The sequence below is a fragment of the Notechis scutatus genome, chromosome 1 (assembly GCF_049901735.1).
Source record: "Notechis scutatus isolate UNSWTSFEM ecotype Mainland chromosome 1, rNotScu1.2, whole genome shotgun sequence".
NCBI classification, from domain to species: Eukaryota; Metazoa; Chordata; class Lepidosauria; order Squamata; family Elapidae; genus Notechis; species Notechis scutatus.
In genome coordinates, this window is record NC_142009.1 from 175,431,193 (window position 1) to 175,456,967 (window position 25,775).

Consider the following 25,775-nt stretch of genomic DNA (forward strand, 5'->3'; position numbering starts at 1 on the left):
AGAGCCGCCCGCCTCTCGCCGAACTACCCGCGCCGGACGCAAAAAAAGTTCTCAGTGGGGAGGAAAGTGGACCCACGTCACGCCCTGGGTCTCTTCTCCCGCTCCTCCACCCCCCCCAGCTGCCAGATGCCTGCGCGATCAGCCCGGAGGAGCCCTGCCGCCTTTAGCCCGCAGCTCGGAGGATCTCATGCAGGGGGGCGAGGAAGAGCCCGAAAGCACCAGCTGAGGCTTCTGTGCAGGGAGGGGTTGCTGGGGAAGACCTGGAGGGGAGGTTGGGGGGGAGAGGAAAGAGAGAAAGGGGGGAGTGTTAGTTGAGGTCAGGGCGGGGAGCTGATCGGATGCTTAGCGGGTGCTTACGCAACCCCTGCACCCCTGGCTACTTTTCAGATTTTTTTTTCAGAGGGGAATATCATGCCTGAGTGATGAAAAAGTAATTTATAATCTTCGCAGGTCTGCAAAACAAAGGAAAACTGAAGATCATAGTCAAAGGCTTCACATAGCTATTGCTTTGCTTAATGATCAAGATGCTGTTTCCAACTGGGGTTGCTGAACAAGGATTAGCTGTATAAGTAAACTGTCTCACAATTTCACCAACATTGCATTTCAAGATACAAAAGGTGCAGCAGATATCAGTTTGTCGCCAGATGTATGAATCCTGCCTTCCTTACAGGATTAGGCCAGTAATTTCTCTGAACCGTTTAGAATGTTAACAACCGGTTCTAGCGAATAGGTGCGAACTGGTAGAATCCCACCCCTGGATAGATACTTTCTTTTTAACATACTTATCACAAGTACATCTTTATCAGAAGGCGCTTCATTTCACTGTTTATTTCTATTGCTATTCTTATACCTGCCTATATGGTATTTCTCTATCATACTTTTGTTGAGGTATATAGGCATATTCATTTATTACATAACTTGCTACCCTTGGAGGAGCACATGGAGATTTTGGACAAGAAAACAATATTTTCTATTGTTAACTGATTGCAGTCCTATTTTTCTTGTTTTTAGAATATGATATAAAGCATAATTGGTTTAAAGAATTGAGGAAAAGAACTTCAGCTGTATGGTTTTAATTTGTAGTTTGCTACAGCCATTCAACTATATCAAGAATTATAGTTAAAAATAAGCATTCTATTCATCTATACAAATCCCACTGAAAAGCTATGTCGCTTTATGCAAATAAATTCTTTCTTCACTTGAAGCCTTATTTTAAAAATCATTATAGTTGCCAGATGTGTTTCAATGCAAAGATTCATAAAAATAGCAAATTGAAATGAAAGAATTATCAGTTTGAAAACTAGATTCATTTTATTGAAAGTAATTCCAGAAGGATATCTTTTATGCTAATTACAGCTTCAGTTGAATTTTATACTGAATGTTTTTTTCTTCAGCATTAATGAACTTGGAAATTGATCTAGAATTAAATATTGCTACACTCTTCAAATGTAAATCAGAAAAGGTCTAGAAATCACACTTTTTAAAAAAGAACTAAAAAACTGAACGTACAACCTAATCAAAGCCTTAAGGATGTAATTTTACATTAACATTTATGCTAGTTTTCATTTTATTTGCATACCATTCTGAGTTTTATCTACTTTTGCTTTTGTCTCACATAAGCCTTGCTTGAGTATATGTCTGCTGTCAAGCTAGAGTTACAGCAGAATCTCCACCATTCAATTCCACATGTAAAGTGCTGTGGTTCTTAACTTCCAGAATTATGTTTTGATTAACATAGGAAGCATCATTATTGTGAGATAGGTTTTTTTTTTCCCTTGTTAATAAGGATTTGTTTTTTGGCCACTGTTTTAGGCCTGTAGCTTAAACTTTTTCTTCTTCTATAAATAAAAAACACATGGAAATAACATGTTTCTTTTAGAAGGTCATAATCTGTCTTCTCTTTGGGAAAAAATGTTTTTTAAAAGCTTTATTCTCAGTATATAGGTTGAAACAAACACTTTGTTGCTTCACATTCCTTTTTTATAGACTACGAAATGCCTCAAAATTGTCAGACAACACATTAACATTTTGGAAGACTGCACATATAATGTATTTTAAGGAAAATAATTTCCGTTATTTTACTTAGGTATGGGTTTGTCACATTTGAAACTCAAGAAGACGCACAAAAAATTTTACAAGAGGTAAATTATTTTATTTTATATACATAGTAGTAATTCTCTCATGTTTACACATGTGTGAAGATCGTTATTTGAAGTCCATAGGAACATTACTTTTTTAGATTTGGTGGGCACCATCACAAAAGAGTTGCCATAATGTATAATCAATATTAAAGCTATGTATAGAAGAGAGAATTGTGCAAATTACTTACTAATCAGGAGATGCAGAGGGTCTTTTCAAATACCGTAGACATTTGGGCTACTCTTATGCTCATGGGCATTGTATTATAGGAATGGGATGTTCAAAAGTAGAGAAAAATGGATTGAAATGTGCAAAAAGATTTATTTAAGCGGTCTACATTTCCAGTCAATGTATCAATGGCAATCAAGGGAAAGTAGAAAATTTTTGTTGCTCCCTTCTAGTTTCCCACAATGAAACTAAATGGGGAATGGCAGGAAGTTGGAAGTCACTCCCACTGCTTTTTTCCCCTCCCATGGTCATTAGGTAAGAAATTAACTCTGAGGTAATGACCCAGTGGGACACTGATTGTCCAGTAGAAAGTTAAAAATCATAGCAGGAGGCCTAAAAGATTGAAAATGTTTTTATGTGGCACAGAAAAAAAATAAAGATGACAGACAATGTCTTACCTTATTGGGAAGGGCTAGCGGAATGGGACAACTTGCCATAGCCAACTCACTGTAGGACAATTCAACAAATACAAAAGTTAATTTTGATGGAATCATAGCCAATAAATACATGAGTTAATAATTTTGAAGAAAACATGGTCACCAATAATAAAAGTAACTGAACGAAACAATACAGTGTTGAATTGTCGCACTATGAGTTGGCCATGATGAGTTAGCTGCAGCAAGTTGACAATGGCAAGTTGGCCATGGCAAGTTGTCCTAGACACAGGGCTAGAATCAGAAAACAATCACTTGAAGAAAGCTACTCTTGGACAGCTATCACATGCCTTAATGTGACACGGTATGTCAAATAGTCCCCCACCACCAAAACAGTTTTATTTTAGACATAGGAACATAGAGAAACAGGCATTTGTAGTCCTTCAAAACCTTTGGTTCCAAAATATCAAGGGGTTTATAATTTAAAGCCAGTACCCTGAAGAAAATGTAGAAAAAAAAATCTAGGGACTGTTTTGTATTTTGAATTCACATCCTTTGAATTTTATATTCTCAAAATCCTTATATAGTAATATTATTTGAACAAAAGAATTGTAATAGTAACCAAGCATCCCCCCAAAAAATTGCAAAAGTTTTTTGTAAGATATTTAATGAAATAAATATCTGAAAAAAAATGTTGGATTGTTCATAAACATTTTGTAAAACAAGATTTAGAAGTAAGTAATATAAATGACATATTTCCTTTGTTTTGTTTAGGCTGAAAAATTAAATTATAAAGATAAGAAACTGAACATTGGTCCGGCAATAAGAAAACAACAAGTAGGGATTCCTCGTATGTATTTGTTTTTTCTCCCTCTTTGTCCATCCTTCAGTGAAATCCCTTTCAAGCAAAGCACTACACATAACCATTAAGCTGCTAGAATCAAGAGACTATTGGCTGTACATGAGTTTTCTGATTCGCTTTACTTATTCACATTATATCAACAATCAAGAATACCTCTATGTTGCACTCAATCTGGCCACATGAGGGTTATGGGAAGGGCAAGAGATGCATATCTCTTTTATTTCTTTGTAGCTTCTCCACCTACTACTACTTTCTCTTCACTTCCAGCCATTCAAACTGCTAAGGGAGAACCACAATATTTCTATTCCATCTGATAAATGAATATTGTAAAACTTTGAAATTTGCTTGAAGTGGAACCTGTTGACAATGGAAAATTTTTAGACCCGCACTTCTCCCAGGCAAATGCTATAGACAATACAAATTGTCTATATGTATTTGCATTGTGGTGAAATAACTTTCTACAGATATCCTTGCTTACTAACCATAATTGGGACCAGGAATTCTGTCACTTAAGTAACAGGGTTGTAAAGCGTGACATCACATGAGTGCACTGACTATAGGAGTTCCAGCAATCCCACTTGCTACTGTCACATAATTCCCATACAGTCACAGCATCCCACAGTCACATGATCACCATTTGCAACCTCCTACTGCATTCCCTATTGGCTTTGTGTGTCCAAAGTTGGCAGTGAATGTTGCAAATGGCAGTCATGTGACCATAGGACACTACAACTTAATTGCAAGCTGATTGCCAAGTACCCAAATTACAATTATGTGACTGGGGTGGTGCTGCTATGACTAAGTACGAGGACCCGTCATATGTCCCCTGAAAGGGATCAAGGGATCAAGTCTAGATTAGCTTGGATTGGGGTGGGTTCTTGGCTAATGACCCATAGAATTCAATTAATGTGGCAATGGGCAGTGTAAGAATTCCTATTGCTGAGTGATGTAGTCATGTGATATTGTGCTTTATGATTGCATTTCTTAGCAACAAATTCCCAACCCAATTGTAGTTTTAACTTGGGGACTACCTGTTTATCACTATTGCCTTAATTTAGAATTATATGTCAAGTTCTGTACAGTGTTTCCCTGTTACTCATGATGCAGATTTAGACTCAGATGTGTTATAGCCACCAGACTGATTGACTCTGGGCAAATTACCACTGTATTTCTCTTCCATCAATAAAATCCTACCTGTAAAACAATTTGTGTGTACTTAAAATTCCTGCCTAAGAAATTTGAGGAAATTTAATAGACTAATTTTTTGTCCCCAAATTTTCAAACTTACATATGTTACATATCTGATTTTTACTAACTAAAAACTTTAGTCTAAGAGCACAAAATGATAAAATAAAAAGATACAAAATTTTATTATGTCATTATTTCAGGTTCCAGTATAATGCCAGCAGCTGGAACAATGTACTTAACAACTTCAACTGGGTATCCGTACACTTACCATAATGGAGTAGCTTATTTTCACACTCCTGAAGTTGCATCTGTTCCTCAGCCATGGGTAATTCTTTTTTATATAGGAATATCAGATTTGCTGATAAATAATATGCTTTATTTTATTGCTCTTTATATTAGCATGCTTTGTAAACTGCAGTTAATGTAGCAGATTTATAACTATGTTACCTTTGCATACAGCTGTTGCAAATAATAATATTAATGCAGGTAGTCCATGGGTTACAACAGCAATCCTGAGAAGTTTGGGTTGCTGTTTTAATCTAAAAATGTGTGTGTCATTAAGCCGGATGAGATTGGAGTCCCAGATAAGGAGGGCAGGAAGGGAGGAGGGCCTGAGAAAGCTGGTGCAGGCCATGCAGGTGTGGCCCAAGGGGGCTAGCACAGATCACACCTAAGTTGAAGACTGGGGAGAACCAATACAGACCATGAATGCATCAGGGTAAGGGACAATCAGATTGCCCATATCTCATAGAAGATAAGGAGAACCAGCAGAGGCTGTTATGAGTGGAGGAGATGCTGCAGGCAGGTGAAAAATCAGGAGCAACTTAATGGAGCAATTTGCAACCTTCCTTGCCAGCTTCCTCATTGTATTGGCTTGATGAACACTGCATTCATATACAGCACTAAGCCAAGACTAAATCATTATTAACTAACATAATGGACTGCTTCAACTGCTTTTCACATCAAACCAAAAATAAACCAAATTATAGATAAGTATAAAAGGATAGCTGTTTTATGGTTAATATTTATCATGCTTAATTTCAGTTGATTTCAAAACAGGTTTATTTATCAAATTTGTGTGTTGCCAAGTCTTCAAAAACTCTTAAATACAATAAAATTTTATCCAATATTATACATTACATCTATAATACAGACTATAATAGTGTTAACTATAAATAAATACTTAAGAAAAAAGGCGGGAGGGCGGAGCTGACGTCGCGACAATACTGCATGCAATCTCGGAGGTCTGAGATTGCAGCAGATATCTTTGCCTCTGGACGGTCCCAACAGACCTAAACCGTCCCGAAGAGACGATGAAAGTGAAGGGTGCATCCTGCCGATCCCAGGGACACCGCAAAGTCCCTGGTTGATCCAGGAGAAGCCCTTCTTGCCGGCGGCAGAGAGGCAGCCATTAAAGCTGCTGAAGTTGGGACAGCTCTGATCGGAAGAGACTGGAAAGAGAAAGTGTGTCGGTTTGGTGAGAACTTTTTTTTTATTACTCTAAGACTTAAAGGGACACCCTAAGGAAAAGGAAAAATCTGTAAAAGTTTTGACAGAATGGAATAAGCGGCAGTTTTTAAACGGAAATATCAAAGTAAGGCATGGCTTTTTATTTTATTTTTTTTCTTATTACTGGACTTCTATCACGATTTAACATTTGCTAACTGGACTGGCTTTTTTTTTTTTATTTACATCTATTTTTTCTTCTCTTTTTTGACTTTGCAACATTTTAGGTTAGAGGCTCCCTTTAGTTACTTTTCCTTTTTTATATATATACTTTCTCTTTTTTTTAAACTTCTATTACGTTTTGTCTGGGAAAGGAGGGGGAAAGTGAGTGTCAAGAAACTTTATAACACTGCCAACTAGAGGCTTGAAAATATCTTAGATGAAGCTGAGAGAGCTGAGAAAGAAAGATCAGAGACTCTCTTTCAAGGACATTGCAACGTGATAAGATAGAGGGAAGAGCATGGGAGAGTCTTATTGCAGGTGTTCTTCTGGATTTCTATCAACAATTGAAGCTTGGTTTTGAAGTCTGTGGAGAAGAGAGTTATAATCAGAGCCTTGGATGATTAAATAAAGTGCAGTGTGTCCTTTTTATTTTTTTAAGTTGTGCTACCCCTCCTTACCAACTTTACTGTATCTTTATTTTTGTAATATTTCTATTTTTGCTTCTTATTTTAAAGGGAAAGCCTCAAAAAATTTCCTTTTTTTTTCTTTCTTCTTTGGGATGTTTTGCTTTTTCTATCCATACTCTTGGTTCATTTTTATGTTTTTATTTTTTCATTTTTGAGACCTCTTAATTTGTGGTGAAGAACCTGAAGAATTCTTTTCTCTTTTTCTTTTTTTGTTCTTTTTTAAAAAATTGTTTCTTCCCTTCCTTTTTACTTAACTATTGATTGGATTAAGGCTTAGAAGAACCTGAAGAAATTTTCTCTCCTTTTCTTTTTATTACTATTGGGCTTTTTTTTCTACCATTTTTTACTTTTCATCTTGAATTATAATTGACTACTTCATAATTGGATTAAGGTTCAGAAGAACATGAAGATCTTCAATCGTTTAAAATGAGCAGGAAATTGATACCCTCTGGCTCCTCAACTTCTACTTCCGCCTCCCCACCATCTGGAGGACAACGTTCAATCCAGACAATGTTAAAGCAAGACAAAGAACAAGAAAAAGTGACTCTACAGATGATCATGCAAGGAATCCAAGACCTTAAAACAAAATCAGACACTATTGAAAAGAGAATAGAGAACATTGAGCAAAGAACAGAGAATATTGAGCAAAGAATAGGGAAAACTGATGAAAAAGTGGAGAATATTCAACAAATGATGGTGAAGTATGATGAGAGATTCCAAAAAATTGAAGAAGATAAACAAAGAGACAAAAAGATTGGAGACATTGATACCAGATTAACAGTGGTTGAACAAGATAAAAGTGGGGTGCTGAAATGGATAAATCAGAATTTTATCTCAGATTTCAAAACATAGCGGAAGAAAAAGGACAAAATTTAGCTGAGATAATGATAGAAATATTGGCTGAAGCTTTGGAAATAACAGAAGAGAAGATGGATGGAGTAGATGAGGTATATCAAGTTTTTACAAGATATGCGATGAGAAATAATCTACCAAGAGAAGTTCATATCAGATTTACAAAAAAAGCCATTAAAACACAAATATTGCAAGTGGCAAGAGAGAAAATGTTGAAATACAAGGGCAAGGAGATTGTGGTCTTAAAACAAATACCTAGAAAAGTGAGAGAGATAAGAAGAGAATACCAATTCTTGACTAAAATGTTACTGAAAAAAGAGGTGAATTATAGATGGCTAATTCCAGAAGGATTAATGTTTACATGGCAAGAACAGAGACACAGAATTGATTCAATCGAGAAAGCAGAATTATTCTACGCAGAATTTTTTGGAAGGAGAGAGGAAGAGGCAGAAAAAGAGGTCTCACTAATTGAATTTCAAGAGGATCAAATGGAGACTGAAAAAGAAGAAGGCGCAGTAGGTGGACAGGTGGAAATTAAAGAACAATGTGAACCAAGATCTATGAGAGCTACCAAACCTAACTACAAAGTATAATCATGGAAGAGAAAAAACTGATTACAATGAATATAAATGGACTTAATTCAGCTGTTAAAAGAAGGAAATTTTTTCACAAATTAGAGAAATTAAAATTTGTCTACAAGAAAAAAGGCAAAGGTTATTTTTTAAAAGTCCTCTGGAAGAGTTTGATCTAAAAGGAGGCCTATCTAACATCTAGAGAAAGCCTGTTCCACAATATAGATGTCACAATAAACTTTTTTTTCTGGTTGTAACCTTTTTATTTCACAGAGGTAGGGTTCCATAAGTGGCTACTAAGGATCTAAGGAAAGTTTTAAAAAACCCATAATCCTAATAATAAATTAAATTAGTGTTGATGCATATGAAAGCCTGTTTGTTGTAGTGGTGAAGGCATCAAGATAGAAACTGGGAGTTCATGAGTTCTAGTACCACCTTAGAGACAAAGCCAACCCCGGTGACCTTGGGCCAATTGTTTCTCAGCTTTTAGGTAGCAGGCAATGATAAACTACATAGGAAATTTTGCTGAGAAAACTGTACAGACATATCCAGAAAATATCCAGAAATAAAGGCTGATTTGAAACCAAAAAAGATATATATACAAATTATTTTTGTTTCACATTTCTGTACTACCTTTCTTCCTCAAAGATTCCCTCAAGGCTCTCCGGAAATGAAAAGATGAGGGAGTCTGCCATGAATAACGAAACAGATAGAGCACACAATCCTAGATAAGATGTGCATTAAGTTACTTAATTAAACCTATTCCTCCTCTTTTACAAAAACTAATATTTTAATAATGCAAGTATACAGTGCATTCAGAAAGTACTCAGACCCTCTTCACTGTTGTCAATTTTGTTATGCTGCAGCCTGATTCTACAGTTGTTGAAATCCATTTTTTCCAATTAATCTACGCTCAGTAAAGACAGAATTTTAGAAATGTCTGTAAATTTATTTTTAAAAATCTGAAATATTACATTGGCATAAGTATTCACACCCTTTGCAACAACACTTGAAATTTAGCTCTAGTGCCTCCCATTTCTCTTGATTGCTGCTGACTTGTTTCTATACCTTGATTGAAGTCCACCTGTGGTAAATTAAATTGGACATGATTTGGAAAGGCACACACCTCTCTATAGAAGGCCTCACAGCTAACAATGCAAACTGTAGCAGAGCAAAAGCCATGAGGTCAAAACAACTGCCTGCAGAACTCAGAGACAGAATTATTGCAAGGCACAAATCTGGGGAAGGCTACAATAGAATTTCTGCTGAACTGAAGGTTCCTAAGAGCACAGCGGCCTACATAATCTTTAAATGGGAAGAAGTTTGGCACAACCAGGGTTTTTCTGAGAGCTAGTCACCTGGTCAAACTGAGCAACTGGGGAAGAAGGGTCTTAGTAAGAGATGACCAAGAACCCAATCTGACTGAGCCCTTGAGATCCTGTGTGGAAATGAGACATTCCAGAAGAACAACCATCACTGCAGCCTCTCCACGAATCGACTTTATGGCAAAGTAGCTAGACGAAAGCCTCTCCTCAGTTCATGAAAGCTTACTTGGAGTTTGCAAAAAAACACCTGAAGGACTCTCAGACTGTAAGGAACAAGTTTCTCTGGTCTGATCAAACCTATACTGTGTGCACAATTATTAAGCAAGTGATTTTTTTTGACCATATCATCCTTTGTATGCATATTTTCCACCTCCAATCTTTATAAACTTAAATGCAGATCAGGTAATGTGTATTTATGTAATGAGGGAGGGTGTGGCCTAAGGAGATCAATACCCTATATGAAGGTGTGCATAATTATTAGGCAACTTCTTCAGGCAAAATGGGCTAAATAGATCTAATTACCGTATATACTCGAGTATAAGTCGACCCGAATATAAGCCGAGGCACCTAATTTTACACAAAAAAACTGGGAAAACTTATTGACTCGAGTATAAGCCGAGGGTGGGAAATGCAGCAGCTACTGGTAAATTTCAAAAATAAAAATAATTAATTTGGGAAACGATCTCACTATCATGAAAGGTTTAATTGATTCACTAACCCAAAAGAAGAAGATGATGACGACAGCGGGAGGCAGGAGTCACTCTCTTCCCCTCCTCGGAGGCCCCTGAGTCAGGAGTCGCTACCGCCGGTGCGGCCCCAGTCCCGCGTCGCCTTGGGAAGGGAAAGGCAAAGCGCTTTTGCCTTTCCCTTCCTGGCTGGGGCTGTTGGGAGTTGCTGCCACCGGTGTGGCCCCAGTCCCGTCGCCTGGAAGGGAAAGGGAAAGCGCTTTTGCCTTTCCCTTCCGGCTGGGGCTGTTGGGAGTTGCTGCCGCCGGTGCGGCCCCAGTCCCGTGTCGCCTCGGGAAGGGAAAGACAAAGTGCTTTTGCCTTTCCCTTCCCGGCTGGGGCTGTTGGGAGTTGCTGCCGCCGGTGCGGCCCCAGTCTCGCGTCGCCTCGGGAAGGGAAAGGCAAAGCGCTTTTGCCTTTCCCTTCCCGGCTGGGGCTGTTGGGAGTTGCTGCCGCCGGTGCGGCCCCAGTCCGCGTCGCCTCGGGAAGGGAAAGGCCACGGCTTGGAAGGCCGCCGCTGGAGCGAAGCTGCGCGCAGCCGCTGTGCTAGCATCGGATCGGGCGCGCCGGACGGTTCCGACCGAGCCCCGAGCATTGTCTTTGGCGCCCGCCCAGCGCCGCGGAGCTCCCTGTACCGGGAGAAGGGGAAGACCCCCGGGCGGGGCAGGGAGAGGAGCTTCTCCCGCTCGCCCCTCTTTCCGCGCCCACCGGTGTCCCCGCAGGGCGACCCCGCCCCGCAGTCGCCGCCGCTTGAAAGAGACGGGCCGGGGTGGGTAGAAAGGCGCCGGGCGCCCTTGGAGGAGAAGGTCCGCGTTCGCCTGTCTGCCCGCGGATGTCAGCGGAGCTTTGCCGCTGCTTCGTCCGGGGTCTCTGGGCAAACACGTCCACCCGAGCGGGGCTTTGTCGCCTCCGGCACGCAACGCAGCGCTGACCTCGGATTCCCTGTCCGGTTGCCCCCCTTTTGAGGACGATGGCAGTAAACTGTTCCCGTAGCAGCGGCTGCTCCTCTTTCCCGACTGCAGGGAAGCCAGGCAACAAATTACAACTCTGGCCTGGCGGGTTGATTCAGACCGCACTGAAGGAGGACAGAACCCACGTGAAGTTGTGATAACATTCAGAGCCAAAAACAGCCCCCACCCCTCTTCGGAGAACCCAGTAGTTCCTACCAAAGAGAGGGCGAGGGTGCAAAGGCTGGTCTGAACACAGCTCAGATCTGGCTTTTTAATCAGGGCCAGGGGAGCCCCCTGAAATGCAGGTCCTGGGCCGCATCCTGATACTTTCCTTGGTGCTCTGGGCAGAAGTAATTGGCCTGCTTCAGTCACAGTTCAGCAGAACACCCCACTAAGTACCCCAAGGTTTAGTGAACCATAAACCACTGTTGGCTCCAACAAGGGGACAGGCCAGGAAGAAGTAACTGGGGTTTAGTAAATCTAGAATCATTTTAATCCCAATCCAGATTGAATCCATACAGTCCATACAGTCTTAACTCTGCGAAGCCTCGTTCACCAGCCCAGCCGGGAAAGAGGAGCAGCCGCTGCTACGGGAACAGTTTACTGCCATCGCCCTCAAAAGGGGGGCAACCGGACAGGGAATCCGAGGGCAGCGCTCGTTGCGTGCCGGAGGCGACAAGCCCCGCTCGGGTGGACGTGTTTGCCCAGAGACCCCGGACGAAGCAGCGGCAAAGCTCCGCTGACATCCGCAGGCAGACAGGTGAACGCGGGACCTTCTCCAAGGGCGCCCGGCGCCTTTCTACCAACCCCCGGCCCGTCTCTTTCAAGCGGCGGTGACTGCGGGGCGGGGGTTGTCTTGCGGGGACACCGGTGGGCGCGGAAAGAGGGGCGGGCGGAAGAAGCTCCTCTCCCTGCCCCGCCCCGGGGGGGGTCTTCTCCTTCTCCCGGTACAGGGAGCTCCGCGGCGCTGGGCGGGCGCCAAAGACGACGCTCGGGGCTCGGTCGGAACCGTCCAGCGCGCCCGATCCGATGCTAGCGCAGCGGCTGCGCGCGCAGCTTCGCTCCAGTGGCAGCCTTCCAAGCCGTGGCCTTTCCCTTCCCGAGGCGACGGGACTGGGGCCGCACCGGCGGCAGCAACTCCCAACAGCCCCAGCCGGGAAGGGAAAGGCAAAAGCACTTTGCCTTTCCCTTCCCGAGGCGACGCGGGACTGGGGCCGCACCGGCGGCAGCACTCCCAACAGCCTCAGCCGGAAGGAAGGCAAAAGCACTTTGCCTTTCCCTTCCCAGCGACGGGACTGGGGCCCAGCGGCAGCAACTCCCAAAGCCCCAGCCGGAAAAGGCAAAAGCACTTTGCCTTTCCCTTCCCGAGGCGACGCGGGACTGGGGCCGCACCGGCGGCAGCAACTCCCAACAGCCCCAGCCAGACACCTGAGCGGAGCCCGGGCGGAACTGCCTGTTGCCGCCGTGGGCGCTGCTGTGGGCGCCCGGCTGCCCAAGTAAAGAACAGGGCGCGCCGGACCATCGGAGAAGCGGAGCAAAGCCGGACACCAGCAGCCGCCTCCTCGGCGCAGAAAGCCTCCCCAACCAGCCGGCCGGTCTCCTCCTCCTCGGTCACACAGAACAAACAGGCAGAGAAGGAGGAGAGCAGCTGGCCAGCCGGGGGAGGCCTTCCGTGCTGCGAAAGAGGCAGCCAACGATCTCCGGCGCCGTCCTGCTCCACGCGCTGGCTGCTCGGACTTGCCGGGCCCGGCACATAGAACAGGGCAGTGCCGGATGTTGGAGAAGCCGAGCGGAGCCGAAGCGACCTCGGCTCGCGTTGTTTTCTGAGCCCATTTTTTTTTCAGAGGGGAATCTGACTCGAGTATAAGCCGAGGGGGATTTTTTCAGCACAAAAAATGGTCTGAAAAACTCGGCTTATACTCGAGTATATACGGTAACTCTGAAAACTCAGAAATTGTAAAAAGTCTCAGAGTGATGCAGCACTCTTGAAAATGTTAAGATATTGAGGCGTTATCACAAAACCATCAAACGTCATGTTGCAAATAGTCATCAGGTTCACAAGAAACGTGTTGAGAAAAAAAGACCTTAACTGCCAAAGATTTGAGAAGAATCAAACATGAAGCTACCAGGAACTCATTATCCTCCAGTGCTGTCATGTTTCAGAACTGCAACCTACCTGGAGTGCCCAGAAATACAAGGTGTTCAGTGCTCAGAGACATGGCCAAGGTAAAGAAGACTGAAATCTGACCACCATTGAACAAGACACATTTTTCAAAGATTTTATGGACTGATGAGATCAGAGTGACTCTTGACGGACCAGATGGATGGGCCCTTAGCTGGATTAGTAACGGGCATAGAGCTCCACTTCAACTCGGACGCCAGCAAGGTGGAGGTGGGGTACTGGTATGGGCTGCTATTATGAAAGATGAGCTAGTTGGACCTTTTCAGGTTGAAGATGGACTCAAAATCGACTCCCAAACCTGCCAGTTTTTAGAAGACATTTTCTTTAAGCAGTGGTGCAGGAAAAAGTGCATCTTTCAAAAAGACCATGATTTTTATGCAGGACAATGCACCATTGCATATATCGAAGCACTCCACTGCGTGACTAGCCAGTAAAGGCCTTAAAGATGAAAGAATAATGACCTGACCTGACCTAAACCCCTCCTTATCTGACCTAAACCCTATTGAGAACTTGTGGGCCCTTCTTAAATGGGAGATTTATGGTGAAGGAAAACAGTACACCTCTCTGAACAATCTCTGGGAGGCTGTGGTTGCTGCTGCACAAAAAGTTGATCATCAATAGATCAAGAAACTGACAAATTCCATGAATGGAAGGCTTATGACTGTTATTGAAAAGAAGGGTGGCTATATTGGTCACTGTTTTTTGTTTTTTACTTGTCAGAGATATTTATTTGTAAATTTTGACTTGTTTATTATCACTTTAACAGATGAAAATAAATAAGTGAGATGGGAAATTTTTCATTTAGTCACATAATAATTCTGCACACTAATAGTTGCCCAATGTATTTATTTATTTTATTTATTTTTATTTGTCAAGTGATTATAAGATAACAGGTATAAGTATAAACATAGTTATGAATACATGAAATGGATACATATAAGAGGAAAAAAAAGAAACAATAGGACAGGGACGGTAGGCATGTTGGTGCACTTATGCACGCCCCCTACAGACCTCTTAGGAAAAGGATGAGGTCAATAGTAGACAGTCTAAGGTTAAAGTTTTTGGGGTTTGGGGAAGAAACCACAGAATCAGGTAGAGTATTCCAGACATTGACCACTCTATTGCTGAAGTCGTATTTCCTGCAATCAAGTTTGGTGCGGTTAACTTTGAGTTTGTATCTATTGTGTGCTCTTGTGTTGTTATGGTTGAAGCTGAAGTATTCATTGACAGGTAGGACATTGCAATGTATGATTTTATATACCATGCTTAAGTCAGACCGAAGATGGCGTAATTCAAGGTTTTCTAGTTCTAGAATTTCAAGTCTGGTGGCATAAGGTATTCTACAACGAGTAGAGGAGTGGAGAACTCTTCTTGTGAAATATTTCTGGACTTCCTCAATTGTGCTAATATCAGATACGTAATGTGGGTTCCAGACTGATGAACTGTATTCGAGTATTGGTCTAGCAAATGTTTTGTATGCTCTGGTTAGTAGTGTGATATTACCAGAAAAAAAGCTACGTAGGATTAGGTTAACAACTCTTAATGCCTTTTTGGCTATGTAGTTGCAGTGGGCTCTAGCACTTAGATCATTAGAGGTGAGTATTCCAAGGTCCTTTACAGAGCTTGGGTCATCAACAAGGTCTTGACTATTCAGCTTGTATTTTATTTTCTGATTTTTTTTGCCAATATGTAAGACAGCATTTATTTGTTGAGATTTGATGTTGCCATTTGTTTGACCATTCTGATACATAGTTGAGGCCTTTTTGAAGGGTAGTAGTATTGTCTGTGGTGTTGAATAGCTTTACATCATCAGCGAAGAGAACGCAGTTGCTCTTAATATGATCACAGAGGTCATTTATGTAGAGTATGAAGAGAGTTGGTCCTAGAACACTGCCCTGGGGGACACCACTGTTGACAGGTACAGAATTTGATAGGACGCTCCCAATTTTGACCATTTGTTGTCTGTTTGACAGGAATGCTTCTATCCAGTTATGCAGTTGTCCAGAAATACCATAAGATTTTAGTTTTAGGTGTAGTTTAGCGTGTACCACTGAATCAAAGGCTTTACAGAAGTCTATGTAGATTGCGTCTATTGCTTTGCCCCAATCTAGTTGTGTAATCCATATGTTTTTGCAGTGTAAGAGTTGCAGATTACATGATAGTTTTTTTTCTGAAACCAAATTGTTTATTGGAGAGTAGGTTGTTTGTTTCTAAGTGGAGGATGTTGGATTGGTTAATAATTGATTCCATGAATTTACAGGTGATGCAGCATAAAGAGATTGGTCTGTAATTTTCAACTAGGCTGGGGTCTCCCTTTTTGAAGATGGGGATGACTATTGCTTGTGACCATAGTTTTGGCAAGGAGCTGGTCCTGAAAGATTTTTCAAAGATTATGCTTTGAGGTTGGGCTATGGCAGTGGATAGCTTTTTTAAGAAGTAGGCACATATTCCGTCCGGTCCAATAGAATAGAGATGGTTTTAGATTGCATAGTGCTTTTTCAACATTGTCTTCTGTAAAATTGATATGTATTAGATCATTGTAGTTGTCTGTGGTTCGACTAGGAAATACTGGGCACACATATTGTGCACACATAGATATTCTCCCAAGAAAGCCATAACCTCACTTTTACTTTCTTAAATATTCAGGTTTGAGGTTTCATTTCGGACTGACCGAGAGCTCTGTAGTTGTTCAATAATAAAATTAATCCTCCAAAATACAGCTTGCCTAACAATTGTGCACACAGTATAGATTGAACTCTTTGGTCTCAATTCTAAATGTTATGTATGAAAGAAACCAGGTACTGCTCATCAACTGCCTAATATCATCCCAACAGTGAAGCTTGGTGGTGTTTTGCAGCAGCAGGGACTGGGAGACTTGTCAGGGTTGAAGGAAAGCTGAAGGAAGCAAAGTACAGGGGTATCCTCAATGAAAACCTGTTCCACAGCGCTCAACATCTCAGTCTGTACCAAAGGTTCACTTTCCAACATGACAACGATCCTAGGCACACAGCCAAGACAACGCAGGAGTAGCATAGGGATGACCATCTCTGGAGGGACCTGAAAATGGCTATCCACTGACAGTCGCCATCCAACCTGACTGAGCTTGAGAAGATTTGCAAGGAAGAATGTCAGAAAATCCCCCAGTCCAGGTGTGCAACACTTGTTGGGTGACACCCAAAAAGACTTGAGGTTGATGGCTGCCAAAGATGCTTCAACTAAGTATCAAAGAGTGAAGGGTTTGAATACTTATGCCAATGTGATATTTCAGTTTTCTCTTTTTAATAAATTTACATTTCTAAAATTTTGTTTTCACTTTACCATTATCAGGTACTGAGTAAAGATTAATGAGAAAAAAATGAAGTTCAACAACTGTAGAATCAGGCTGCAACGTAATAAAATTGACAAAAGTGAAGGGGATCTGAATACTTTCTGAATGCACTGTATTCCCAAGTAACATTTAAAACTTGAGTATATATGAGCAAAATACATTTTTCAAGTATTTTTATTAAGAATTATAAATAAAAAATAAAAATCAATACAAAATATAAATAGAGAAGTACAAGGGGAAAAGTGAGGGGTGTGAAAAAGAGAAAAGAAAGAAAAGAGAAAATAAGTAACTTCCCTGTTCATCCTAGCAGATTAAAAACAATTTTAGTAGCTTATCACCGTCTCTAAATAAAAAATAATTTATCTTCCTCCCATAGCATATCTCTTAAATAAAGAAAACAAAGTCCAAATTCTAGATCAATCGATCTTTTGTTACCAAAAGATTCCCTTCCAGTAAAGGGAAACAGATATAGTTATTTTTAACTGTGATCAAATAAGCCAATCTTGCAAACCTTTTCTAAGTTTTTAAAATTACTCTTTAACTCCTTCAAAAAAGTCCTAGAGTTAGTTCACTCTATCATCTGTGCTTCAAAGTGAAAATTCTTCAGAGTGTAACAGGTTTCTTTTGCATCAATAAGTAAAGTACAGTGGAACCTCAAGTCACTAATGCTTCTGTTTGCAGCCAAATTGTGTGGCGAATAAAAAAACCCACCCGATTTTTTAATTCAAATTCAAAAATTGGGTAGTGAATAAAATAGGCATGGAAAGATTCCCTTTCTGCGCTGATTTCCCCTTTGGTGCCATTTTTTTGTTTTTGTTTTGTCCATGCATGCACAGACAGTCGTGCTTTCAGTCACGACCAAATCAGGTTGTGGCCAAAATCCTGGAATGGATTATAGTTGTGTCCTGAGGCTCCACTGTATCCCTTTGTTACTTCTTTAAAAAGTCTTTTCTAATCTTAGCAGAGTTCTTTTATATATCCAGAAGAAAAAGTCCAAATCAATTTCCTGTTTAACATCTGTTTATCTTCTTTAGGGAATAAGTCATCAGATCCATTTCCATTACATTTAAATTCCCCTTCAAATTAATTTCATAGATATCCAATTTTATTATGCTTTGTCAATTTTATCAAACATTTCATCCATTCTGTCGAAAAACCTATTCTAAAGCCTACAATTTCTGTTCCATTTTCTTTATTCTCTGGCTCTATTGTCCAATCTTCAAGGTCTCTCTATCATTAAAAAACAATCAAAGCAATCTCCATTTTCCCATCAGAAATTGTCTTTTAAATAATTCAAAATTATAATTCCAAGTCCTCTGGCCCCTTAATTATTAATTTTCCAAAATCTAGTATCCTTAAAACTTTTAAAGTCAAATTTTCACCATCATCTTTTAAGGGGGCCAATGAATACAGTAAGACCTTGCTGATCTGAAGGGTTTTACTCTCTCTAATATTCAAATATTTTTAAAAAACCAAGTGATGAAGATATAAGACTCGGTCAAAAGTAATGTCCATAAAGTCTGGCTTATGAGTATAAACTTGATGTAACTCTGAATCCCTGCCAGTCCACTCATAAGCCAACCATAAAAACTGCAATTTCATGATCTACACATGAGTGGCTATACAGAGTCATGTTAATGATTACAAATCTCTCCTTTGTTCCAAAGAGATTTTGCCAGTTCAGATCTGGCATTGATTTCCTTTGCAAAAGTTGTCTTGTTAACCAGCCAAAGCTAGAAAGACATTGACTCACCATGTGCTTACAGGAAGTCTCCCATCTCAGCAAAATACTAATTGAAGTTCTTTTTTTCTTTTTAAAGTCACGTTCAATTTCTAGTTCTCCTGTGATGCTAGCTCAGCCAATTTATCAACAACCAACATATCACTATCAGGTAACAATTAAAGATTGCATTTGTTCAATATGATTGTAAATAAGGGAAATCATTAATTACACTTTTTAACAAAAACACTGAAAAATTACAAATATACTCCATTTGGATTTTATTGATTAATATTTTAGCTTTTTTATTAATTGTAATGGTTTCAATGTTTATTTTATTTAAAGTTTGTATAGACCAGTGATGTCAAACTTGATTTCATTGAGGGCTGCATCAGGGTTGTGTTTGACCTTGGGGGGCTGGGGTGGGTGTGGCCAAGCCGGAGTGCTCTGCCAGCGAAAATTGGTTCCCAATCTCCCAGCCTCCTGCAACCCTGTGAAAATGGACCTTGATGCAACCCTCCAGAGCTCCATTTTTGCTGCAGAGGGTTGCAGGAGGCTGTCCCAGCTGAAAAGAGATTGGGAGCCCATTTTTGCTGGCAGAGGCACTGTGGGCCAGTCCTTTGCTGTTTCCAGGGTGGCCCCACGGACCAGATCTAAGCACCCCATGGGCCGGATCCAGCCCACAGGCCTTGAGTTTGACACACTGGTATAGACAGTCCTTGACTTATGACCATAATTGGGACTGGAACTTTCATAGCTAAGCAAGGCAGTCCTTAAGGGAGCTGCACCCGATTTTATGACCATTTTTGCCATGGTTATTAAAGGAATCACATCATTAATCCAGCTTCGCTCATTAACTTTGCTTGTCAGAAGCCAGCTAGGAAATGGTGATCATATGGTCCTGGAATGCTGTGACTATTCTAAATATACATCAGTTCCTAGTGTCTGAATCATTATCGCATGACTGGGGATGCTGCAATGGTTGTGTGATGACCAGTTGTAAGTCAGTTTTTTCAGCATCTCCATTACATTGAATGGTCATTAAACATATCATTAGTCAAGATGACGTGTGTAAAGTATACATTCATTGCTTTAGAATTTTGATTAGACAGAGTATTAACAAAAAATTATCTGTCCTAGGCTCCTGCACAATGCCTTCCTGGACAATGGCAGTGGAGTATTCCCCAGGTAAGTTGAAATATGTTTCAATCTTCTTCCCACATTTTACTATTCCGTTTGACTCTCCATGTAATATTCTTAAAGAACAAAAATACAGTAGTTTTTCCCTGTTCTTTTGATGAAAAATTATTGTATATGAGAAGCAGGATTGAAAGTAAAGACATGGGGCTTCCAGTAGTGATGTCATGGTGAAAGGGGGAAAGGAGAATGGTCTCTTGCATTCCTGGAACCTGTTCTTTTGCTTTTGGGCACCCTTCGGGGGCACGAATAGCCTGGAGAGCCGAGCGGAATAGAGGGGAAGCCTGGACGACGGCAAGGTGAAAGGCGATTGCCTGCCACCACAAAAGGAAATTCCTGAAACCCGAAGTGAAAGTGCCTATCATACTAGTATGGCAGACCCGAGGCCGTGACTAAACCATAGATGAGAAGGAAGTGAAGAGATTACTAACAGATCATGTCGTTAAAGCTGATCGGAAACAGTGGTGATTTACCAATAGAAAGTGAGTCCTGAATATTTACTGAAAAGGGAAGCTTCAGCAGGTGGGGAATCCCCGAGGAATGGGCAGAGATTTGGCGGAACGAACAGTGATTCAGCAAATTTGCATAGACTGAAAAGATCGAGAAAAGAGAGGACACAGAACTTTGAGTGAAGGACTCCAGGAGGTGACAAGGAAAGATGAGCAGATATACAGAGGAGGACACAGAAAGAAGAAAGAGGATTTGAAAGATTTAAAGAAGGAACCGGAAAAGTGGAGGCAGGGAAACGAGAAGGAAGGAAGCGGCAAGAACGCCGAGTTGGAGAGAGTGAAAGAACTGGACAGATATTTGATTGAAGGAGACGGTGAGATATGTGAGGTGTGGAGGGGAGATCAACAAGATAGACATTAAACTGAAGGAGATTGAAAGGCGAAAGAGAAAGTGTGAAGTATTAGAGAAGAGAAACAGAAAGTAGCAGAAGGAAAGAGAAAGTAAAGCTGAGACGTGAGGAGAAAGGAACGTCAGAGACAACAGAATAGAATTGGACTGAAGGATAGTTTCTGATGGTAATGACAGTGAGTGATGAAGTTCAAAACTTTGTATTGTTGGTTAAATTTAAATGAAGAAACCTAAGGAGCTTTTGGGGGGAGAAACTGGATTTATAAATATAGTTTGATTATGTCTATAAGATAAGACATATATTTATAGTTATACACCATATATATCTTGTGCTCTACTACAATTTACTATAATCTACAGTGATATATCTATACTGAAATATTTATACTACTTCTATACCTATGCATAATTGAGTTCTAACTTATAATCAATAACCATATTTTCTTTTTTTCTTCTTTCTGTAAGAGAAATATTGATTAATTTGTTATATTGATAAGAGTGCTATTATTTTACTTACTGAAATATTAATGAATTGTTACTTAAGATAAATCTACGATATCTATTATTTAATAGAATTGATTAAGAACATTTAGTACATGGATTAAAAGGAATTATTGTGATATAGTATATAAATAGGATAAATAGGATAGGAATAGTGAGAAAGAGCTTGGTTGAGAGGTAGATAGGTATGTTTTGTGATTGGTAGGGATATAATGAATTGGAAAGGTTTACATATTTAAAATAAGGAAAACCCGATAAATTGGGGTAGGTTCTAAAGTAGAAACAAGTAGAAACAAATAGGAAGGAAAAAGAAAAAAAAAAGAGATCAACCAAAGTAAAACCTTAGAATAGAACATAAAGTGGATGCTAGTGTGGGCAGAAGTAAATAGAAGTTTCAAAAACATGACAAGTGCCATAACATCAACCTTGAAAATGACAAAGAAGACAACACCTAGCCCAGTATTGACAGTCTCATCCCATGCTGGCCAGAAGACAATCAAGGGAATGTTGGGGGCTGAAAAGCAAAGTACAACATCTAACATGCAAACAATACAAGCATTGTTGCTGGCAATCCAAAAAAACATGATGAAGATGCAGGAGCAGCAGATGAAGATGCAGGAGAACATATCAAGGAATTAACAAGCCAGAAGACACAATACAACAAACTACTGAGAGAATGAACAAAAACTACAAGTAGTGGAAATTAGATCAGAGCAAAATGAGAAGAAACTGGAGTTAGTAGATAGATGATAACAATGAATAAGGAACTAGAGGAACAAATTATACATCACGAAATGGACCATGCTGCTTTTTACTTGAGGTTCCAGAACATCATGGAGAACAAAGAGGAAGATCTGAGCACTATCATGGCAGAACTAATTGCACCAGTTTTACAGAGAGAAAGTCAAGAGATCCTGTTAGAAATTGACGAAGCCTATAGAATTCAAACCAGCTATCCGAGACATAATAGACTACCACGAGAAGTCCATGTTAGGTTTGCTAGGAAGAACGTACAGGACATAATATATAAAATAATGAGGGATGAACCATTAATATACAAAATAAAGAGATGTAAACTTTAAAACAGATCCCAAAGAAAGTACGCGAGTACAGAAGAGATTATAAATTTCTGGCAACGCAATTGATTAAAAGAAATGTAGTGTTTCGATGGCTTATCCCAGAAGGGATGTTAGTAACATGGCAGGAGATGAGGTTGAAAATAGACAATTTGGATAAAGCACAGGACCTGTATGACCAAATAGGAACAGAAGAAGAAAGTAGTAGCAGGGATGAGCTGGAGACAGGGAACCAAGAAGACCAACGACAGGGACTAGGAGAAATGGAACAAGAAGGAGGAAGTAAAGGGGAAATTGAGCAAGGATAGAAGGAAGGAATGAGACTAAGAACACGCCCACAAAGAGACACGAGAATTAATAGAAGGCAGATATTAACTCGTAGGTAGGATGATGGAAGAGGAAACCAGGCTAATATGATTAAACATTAATGGACTGAACTCACCTATTAAAAGAAAACAAATACTAACAAGATTGGCTAAACAAAAAGTAGAAGTAATATGTCTGCAAGAAGTGCATATTAAAGAACAGTTTCGGAGATGCTTAGAATACCCAAAACTAGGAAGGTTATTTACAGCTCTGGCAGATCAGAAACAGAGAGGGATAGCTGTATACATCAAAGAAAGAATAAAGGCAGTAGAAAAATATGTCAGAAGCAAATGTTATTAGTTGTAATTTATGCCCCGAATGAAAATCAAAGTCAATTTTATAGTAATTTACATGATAAAATTTTAGAAATTGGACAAGGAAATATATGTATAGTGGGGGATTTCAATGCGGTGGAAGACATAAGAAAAGATTATATTAGTTGTACGAAAAAGAAAAGGAAAATCCTGCCAATATCCTTCTTTGAGATGATACAGGAACTGAACTTGGTGGACCAATGGAGGAGACTAAATTCAGGGGAAAAAGAATACACCTTCTACTCCAATCCACATAAATCGTGGTCGCAATTAGATATGGCGTGGATGAACGTAGAACTAGGAAATTAATTAGAGTCAGCAGAGATTATGACAAATGTATGGGCAGACCACAATCCATTAAAAATAATTTGGAAGGGAAGGAAAAAATTGAGGAGAAGATGGACACTAAACCCCCAGATCATAAAAGAGAAAGAATATGTGTCAAAAATTAAAAAAGAAATGGAGTTATTTTTTAAGGAGAATACTGTCCAACAAACATCAATACAGACATTATGGGACACAGCAAAAGCATATTTAAGGGGAATAACAATAGCCTGCATGGCTAAAAGAAATAAAGAAAGGTGGGAAAAACAAAACAGGGTATAGGAGTAGATTAAAAAGTTAGAAAGCAGACTACAAAAAACACCACAAGATGAGAAAATGAGAAGGGAGATGATTTTAGTTAAGCATAAGTTAAATATTATGAACCAGGAAGAGAGAGTAAAGGAGGTCAAAAGAGCAAAACAGATTTTTTTTGAGCATGCTAATAAGCCTGGGAGATGGTTAGCCCATAAGTTAAAAATAGAAAGAGAAAAAAGGCTGATTCAGGAGTTACGAGATGAAAATGGAAAATTACAATATCGAATGGCAGAGAAGAAAGAAATAGTGCAAAAATATTTTGAACAACTATATAAGAAGGATAAGATGAACAAAGATAATATAGAACAATATTTGAAAGAGAAAGGTCTACTGAAAATAAGAGAAGAACAGAGGGCTATACTAAATAGAGAATTAACACCCATAGAATTAGATATGGTGGTTAAAAAAACAAAAATAATAAGACTCCCGGGTTGGATGGTTTCCCGGCAGAAATTTATAAATGTCTGTATGAATGTTTTGCACCAGTGATGTTAGATCTGTATAACGATGTATTGGAGCATGCCAAGCTACCTGAATCATAAACAGAAGCATATATTTTGTTAATCCCCAAAGAAGACACTGACCACAACTAAATTAAAAACTATAGTCCAATTTTGTTATTGAATGCAGACTATAAGATATTTGTAACAAAAATGTCTGAAAGGTTGAAAGTAGTAAGTAAGAATGGTTTTGTACCTTCCAGACAGATAAGAAGTAACACGAGAATAGTGCTTAATGTATTAGAATACTATGAGGCCCACCCGGAAAAGCAGGCAGCACTGATTTTCTTGGATGCTCAGAAAGCATTTGATAATCTCAATTGGCAGTTCCTAATTCAACAGGTAGAGAATATGGGGTTTGGAATCAAATTTAGAAAAATTATAAGTACTGTATACTCAAACCAAAAAGCTAAGGTGATTATAAATGGAGAGACTACGGAAATAAGGAAGGTTGTATGGCAGGGATGTCCAATGTGTCACCTGTGCTTTTCATTTTGACTCTGGAAGTGCTATTAACCCAGATCAGACAAAACACGGAAATAGGTGGATTGAGGAATAAAGGAGAAGAATATAACGTACAGGCGTTTGCAGACGACCTGGTGTTTTTTATTGAAGAACCAGTGGAGACAGGGATAAATTTGTTACAAGAATTGGAGAAATATGGGGCAGTAGCAGGATTAAAAATTAATAAGGAAAAATCAAAATATGAGTTAATTTAAAAAAAAAAACAAATTTTATTAATTTTTAAAAACAATACACAGACAAACAAAACATAAAACATAAGAACATAAAACATCTTTTCTGAAAGCTGCTTATTAAGTTTTAACAAAACAAATAAAACATCTTATTTGAGTACAGCATAGTTCCAGATTAGTTCCATACAAACACAATTTGATATTTATCTTATGTATTCAACTTCATATCTTGTTACTCTTTTTCCAACTTCTCACTATTTCTCCCTTTACTTCTATTCAATTATATTTCTTTTACCTAGATTTCTATATCTTTTTATCCATTGTACTTATACTTTCATCTGTCTTGTTTACAATTTCATTGTTCTCTTCCAACATTCTTCCAAAATTTTATTAATTCTCAATAGGCAAACATAGACAAACAAAACACAAAACATAAAAACATAAAACTTCTTTTTGGAAAGCGGCTTGACCCCGGGTTACATCTTTTTGTACAGACATAAATCAAATTCATGTTCACCTTATATACTATTTCATATCTTATTTAACATTCTATATTTTCTATATGTTTTCTCCCCTCTTTTCACTCTCTTAATTCTATTTTATTTATTTCATCTCAATATAAATCATTATATTTGCATCTTTTGTCCGTTCTTTTTCAATTATCTATTTATCTTCTCTTTAATACAAAATTTCTCCTGTGATCACTGGTTGAAGTGTGACGCCTTTTTATCTTTCCCCTAAATTTATCACTTAAAATAAAATATAATTTCCATACTGATTCTGCTTAGTACATTCTACATACTACATTTTAGAATAAAAAAAAATAAGCTTATAATATAGTAAAAACAATGTTCCATAGCAAATTAAACTCTATTATTAAATCTTAGACATTTTACACATTCCCTTTAATATATTGTTAACTCATATAATATTCCAATTTTCTAACTCTATTTCAAATACAAATACTACAATACAGTCTTATGTACCTTTGCAGAATCCCTTTTTTAATTGTATTTTACCCTTTGTCTCTAAAAAAAACCTGTTTTTTA

General features: G+C 39.3%; 1 protein-coding gene across 1 annotated transcript in view; it reads left to right on the forward strand.

Moving 5' to 3' along the window:
• Positions 1-25,775, forward strand: part of BOLL (boule RNA binding protein) — a 61,033-nt gene that overhangs the window by 16,072 nt on the left and 19,186 nt on the right. The window contains exons 4-9 of the mRNA XM_026667944.2: positions 2,087-2,141; positions 3,516-3,591; positions 4,992-5,116; positions 8,559-8,561; positions 18,681-18,752; positions 19,721-19,768. Coding sequence (XP_026523729.1) covers positions 2,087-2,141; positions 3,516-3,591; positions 4,992-5,116; positions 8,559-8,561; positions 18,681-18,752; positions 19,721-19,768 — 379 coding nt within the window. The remainder of the gene's footprint in view (positions 1-2,086; positions 2,142-3,515; positions 3,592-4,991; positions 5,117-8,558; positions 8,562-18,680; positions 18,753-19,720; positions 19,769-25,775) is intronic.